Genomic DNA, 5,694 nt, shown 5'->3' with positions numbered 1-5,694 from the left:
TCAAACTCGTGGTTAAATTATTGTCACCAGAAAGCTATGAGTCCTGTTTTCTCATTGTACCACTCTTGCCTAAGAAGTTCAACGCACAATCATGAGCTTTACATAGCTCATTCTGAAATACAGTGAACATCGTTAGTGTGTAACACTAATTGCATGCTTTAATATTTCAACTGGAAATGTCAATGCAAAAGAACTTTGATTTGCTTTAAAGTCGGCCTCTAATTCTTCATAACAACATTCATAACGACAATCCTCAACTAGTCTTTGAAAATAGTAAAAAAAAATGTGCAAATCATGTTTGTAATTGGCAAACCTCTTTAGAGAACTTTTCATACTTTCGCTACGTCGGGTGGTGGTCATATTAGCACAAAACTGATGTCGCCCATAAACCAAATCAATTTTCTTTTATGCGAAACATACCACGTGACCAATCATCATTTTTGAGAATATTTTTCAAGCATGTTATTCCATAGGTTTATAACTCTTCTTTCTCCTCACAATCATACAAAACATACACCCATGAAACATGATTTTTTTTCACATAAATTAAACCAGAACATGTCTATAGAACCAGAATTTTCTACTTTGTCTATGGATATTTAATTTTCCAAAAGGATAACTACAATCTTGTTCTCTCCATTGGCAACGACTTGTCGAACTTGAACAAACTTGAACAAACTCGACTTTACACTTCTAGAAGAAACTACCTGAAATGGGTCCAAGATGTGAAGCTCGATCTCACCTCCAAAAATCTCAGAGCCACCATTGAAGAGGCTACGAATGAACCAGTTGACGAAGCTAACAAAATGACCACCATGGTCTTCATTAAATGGCCTATGCACGATGGATTGCAAACCAAATACCTCGCTGAAGATGATCCACACACTCTCTAACTCGTCCTGACAGAGCATTTCGATCACCACAAACATATCTTCTTGCTTGAAGCAAGACACAACTAGCAGCACTTACGCTTCCAAGACTTGAAGTATGTGAATGAATACAATTTTGAAGTTTATTGAATCTAATCAGTTCTCAAGTTCTGTAATAAGGACTTGACTGAATATGTTCTCTCCTGAAGAAGACTTATTCAACTTTTCATGCCACTAATATTGTCCTGCAGCAATAATATAGAGCACAAAATTCACTAAGTCCCACCCATTCAACCAAGAAATAGCCCTATGAAATTGAATTGATAAGCAACTTATAATATTAAATTTGAATTGGAGCATGACATGAGAGACAAGGGAGAGGAGAAACGATTTAGATAGAAAGAGAGGGTTTTCATATACTTTTTGCCTTTGCACAGACTCATTGGGAAGATGTCGGATTTTCGAGGAAAGGGTTTGACGGTCAGGGTAATTTGCAGTCGGAGGGAGTGATGGGTAGAGGTAGACTTGTAAGACCCGTTACGATAACGTATCACTTACACCTAACCCGTTAAGCTAGCGGGTCACCCAACTAGCATGTTAAGCTAATAATAGGTCATCTGTTTCACCCGTTAACAGCCAAACCCAATTTTGATATTTGTTTGGATAGTTTATATCGAATTCCCGTTGATTGTTTCGACATATGCCTGCTGATGGTGGTTTTATGTTGTTAAAATTTTAAGTCGTTATTGAATTGAATAACTTGTTTGGCTAACTCGATTTGGTGTTGTTCAATGTTCGATTTAGTATTACAAGTTCGTATACAATTTTGGTTTGTTTTTCTTATCTTGATATGTGTCGAATCGTCATGTTTTATGATATCGATTAATTTTGTAAATCTGCAACGAATTGAGCTCAATTCATTCATATTCTTACAGTTTCTTATTGCTCCTTAATTTTGTAACCAATCAGATATGACAACGGAGTTATTATCAAATTCAAGGAGGTTTCAAGCCGTGATGCTTCCGAGCTTGATTCGACATCGATCTAGGCTTTGCCCGGATTAATATTATCTAGTTTAACAAAAAAAAAAATAACCTAGAGTGTAAACGGCAGAGTGTGCGTCGTGCGACAGTGTGAGGCAAAGAGAGTCAACGAGGGTTTTCTTTTGTTATGTATTTATGAAGTTACACAAAATGTTCTCATATGTGCTAAAAGGTGTTAACGAGTTTCACAAGTTGACTCAAAATAACTTGTTATTTAATGAGATTAAGGATTCAACTGTTAGCTGTTAATGACCCAACCGATTAAGCATTTACCCAAATACTAAAATGTCAGGTCTAGCAGAGAATAAGGGCGGTGAAGGTATGGTAATTCTTTAAACATTTTTGTAATTAATTTAATTTTAATCCAGATAACAATAATAAAAGAACATTTGGTCCTACACTATGCCACATGAACGCACTAACAAAGGCTTTAGCAATTTCAAACGGTAATGATAAAAATAATTGAATTGAAACATAAAAGTGAAAAATTATGAATGAGAATAGGAGTGTGTTATTATTTTCTAGCAAAAGTTATAGAGTGGAATTAACCATAACCGCACGATCCTGCATTCTAACAACATGTGGCGACATCCTTGTTTACTCAGAAGTACACTCCTGACATGCAGCATTGGTGAATGTGAAGTGCCCCAGGGAGCAGGATCGCTTCCATCTTTTTCGGTTAGAAAACCGTCGCTTTCTTCTCCACTTCATCCGAAACTCAAAGTTTCCCTCCCGTTCCGGAAATCGACTCGGTCGTCACGGATTCGCGTCCCTGCAAATGGTGTTCGGGACACAACTCACCCCTCCTTCTGACGGCCACGACGACGAAACCGAAACCGAAAACCCGACCGTCTCGGACCTGTTTTCGGCGCTGAGAGCGGCGTCTCGGCCGGAGGATTTCGGCCGAGTCGAACAGGCATTATCGGCGAGGGAAGCGAAACTGAGGCGAGAAATCGAGAAGCAGAGGTACGAGAACGCGCTGCTCGACGAGAAGCACGAGTTCGAGCGGCTTGAGAAGCTCAGAGTAGAGGAGGAACTCAGGCTCAAGCTTTCACCGATCAAGGCGGAGGCGGTGAGCGAAGAGAACGGCGGCGAGGGTAGAGAGGTAATTTTGGAGCTCCGGACGCAGAAGGAGGAGCTGGAGCGTCGCATTTCGCGGTTGGAGAAGGGCGGTAAGACATTGAGGAAGAAGGGTTTGAGTAACAGCATCCAGAAGAGAAGGAGTGATCGGTTGGCTGCGATCGGTGGTGATACCGCCGCTAACAATGATAGCGGTGAAGGTAGCTCTGCTCCGGTTAAGGGAAATAAAGTTCTGAGAATTTCAGGTAATTCGGATAAGGGAACTTTAAACGTTTCCATTTTAATCTTCTTGTAAATGTTGTTTCTATATATATACATATACATATATTTGTGTGTGTATATATACGTTTAGGTTACAGAAGGAGCATACAGAAGCAGATAAGAAGGAAGATGGGGAAGAACAAGATGGAAAATTTGAGGTGGGGGAGAGGAGAAGAATACGTACAATACCGATGCAATATGCTGTCGTTTTTCAGTACAATGCAGCGAATTAAGGGACACTTAACTGAACGGCACTTGGAGTTGCTTCGACAGACTCCTTTTTGGCCATTAATATCCGCGTTTTACAGTGGTGTGATATCGGAAGATCAATGCAAGAAATCGGAGAGTGATGTCCGCGACATTATCAAGTGCTACAACTCAAGAACAATGAGTTTTCAGTTTGGTAGCACATCTGCATCGTTGACGACAGAAGACATGGCAGAAATTTTGGGACTTCCACAAGAAGGTGAAGAATTGAAGTTAAAGGGATCAAGGAGTTACAAATCAGATTTTGTCGAAAGATATTTTAACGCCAAAAGAGTGTATAAAACATTGGTGGATAAAGCCTTGGACGAAGCAATAAAGGGGAAAAGAGAAACAGACGTAGAGGATGTTGTACGCCTGATTTTGATAGAATTATGCATAACCTTCTTGTTATGTAACTCGGGCCAAGTTACTTCATGGAATTTAGTCAAGTATTGTGAGGATTTAGAAAGTGTTTCAAGATATTCATGGGCGAAAGCTGTGGCTGACGTTCTACACGAGGGATTGGAAAAAAGGACCGGGCGGTTCAAGCCATATTCTGTTCCTGGGTGCGTGGTTGCCATAATGGTAAATGATGTACTCTTACGATCTTCCTAATTCAAGAGTGCCTTCATATGTGATCGTGACCGTTTTTTACTTTCATGCTAACAGCTTTGGTTGTGTGAGAGAACTAACCTCATACAACCAATCAAGGGAAGGGAGGGACAGAAACCAGCTCTCGTAAAATGGAGCATGCAGGAACTGCACTTGAAACTTAAACGTGTAGATGTCGCAGACATTGGGGTAAGTCTTTTGTAAATTTTCATACTTTATGTTAGCATTTGCATACTAACTGTTATATAGTACGGGGTACTGAGGGTAGTTGTAATTGGTGTACAAATGCGAATACACTATTGCTAGGTATTGCTTGCAGATGCTGATATCGTATTTGTTTGGATAATGTGCAGTTGAGCTTTAAGAAGGACAAGGAGAGGAAGAAACTAGGAGAAAATGAAAAGGCACGTGAAGAAGCTATAACCAATGGACGAGAAGAACGAGAAGAATGGGAAAATGTGACTGGTGATACAGTGGGTGAATTGGAAGATCATCTCCTAGCTCGAAAGAGAAAAATGAAATTCGTCCGCAAACCCCCTATTTCGAAAAGGTTAAATGACAATGAGGACTTGGAAGAAGGATCGGAAGATATTTGGAGAGTGATTCAGAATGCAAGTGCTGATCAAGGAAAAGTGAGTAGGCTAACTGAAAAGTTGGAGAGTAAGAAGGAAAAAACAAAAAAGTTGAAGAGAAAACTAAAAGAAGAAAAGAAGGAAAAGAGAAAGCTGAAAGAGGAAAATGAGGTCTTAACTTCTGAAAAGAAATCATTGTTTGATTCTCTGAAGAGGTTGGTGAAAATGCTGGAAGAAACTCTTGAAGCGGAAAGGGAAGCAGTGAAAAACCTAAAGAAAGAAAAAATGGAGCTGATCAAGGAAAATCGAGAACTCAAAGAAAAGCTCAATCAAGGAAGTCCATGCTCTGCAGTGCAATTGAGGGAGGACGTGCAAGTTGAGGTATCTCCGATGCAATCCTTTTCAACAAGTCCTGAGAAAGGCGTCATGAAGAGGGTATTAGATTTGGAGTTTGAGGATGAACGGGGCGAAAAGAAAAGGAAAGTAGACGAGGAAAGAAATGGAAAGAAGGGAGGATGTCCTATCTGATGCTATTGCTTCCGGCACGATCAGATGAACAAGCTCTTTATGTAGTTAAGTTGTTTTTTCACATTTCCACGTCCTATTTGAAGACAGACTCTTCCCTTGTAATGTTTGAAACTTATGAGATGTGTGCAGTCTGCTTCATTTGATGGTAAGGCTTGAATTAGTCGGTTCTGCTTCAATGTGTAATTAGCAAGTTATATAAACAATGACTTTTATTAAGAATCCTTTTTGGAAAAACATTTATTGGACGAGTGATGATGCGAGGATTATGTTTGATTGCAAGAATGTTTTTCTAGGGTAAAGGTGACAGACAATCGGTTAAGATGCTTTGGACATGGGAACCGAAGACCTACAAATGCTTCGGTTAAAAGATGCGAACTATGAGATGGAGGTGCATAATACAAGAAGTAGAGAAAGACCTAGGAAAACTCTGAAATAAACTATAATAGAAGATATGGAGTATTTGAAGTTATATGCATTTATGTT

At 39.6% G+C, this 5,694-nt stretch overlaps 1 protein-coding gene across 1 annotated transcript; it reads left to right on the top strand.

The window, feature by feature from the left end:
- Positions 1 to 2,517: 2,517 nt before the first annotated feature.
- Positions 2,518 to 5,430, top strand: LOC103454627 (uncharacterized). The gene is made up of 4 exons (XM_029104740.2): positions 2,518 to 3,237; positions 3,345 to 4,084; positions 4,169 to 4,300; positions 4,465 to 5,430. The coding sequence occupies exons 1-4, from the start codon at positions 2,691 to 2,693 to the stop codon at positions 5,209 to 5,211; spliced, it is 2,166 nt and encodes a 721-aa protein (XP_028960573.1). The 5' UTR covers positions 2,518 to 2,690; the 3' UTR covers positions 5,212 to 5,430.
- Positions 5,431 to 5,694: the final 264 nt, after the last annotated feature.

This window comes from Malus domestica, chromosome 06 (genome assembly GCF_042453785.1).
Source record: "Malus domestica chromosome 06, GDT2T_hap1".
Classification (NCBI taxonomy): Eukaryota; Viridiplantae; Streptophyta; class Magnoliopsida; order Rosales; family Rosaceae; genus Malus; species Malus domestica.
This window is presented reverse-complemented; position numbering and strand designations above follow the sequence as displayed.

Bases quoted from the DNA above. Each gene is read 5' to 3' on its own strand.
- LOC103454627 (XM_029104740.2), top strand. From the start codon at position 2,691: ATGGTGTTCGGGACACAACTCACCCCTCCTTCTGACGGCCACGACGAC. The intron at 3,238-3,344 runs GTAATTCGGATA...ATATACGTTTAG, and splicing joins TAAAGTTCTGAGAATTTCAG to GTTACAGAAGGAGCATACAG. The intron at 4,085-4,168 runs GTAAATGATGTA...TCATGCTAACAG, and splicing joins GGTGCGTGGTTGCCATAATG to CTTTGGTTGTGTGAGAGAAC.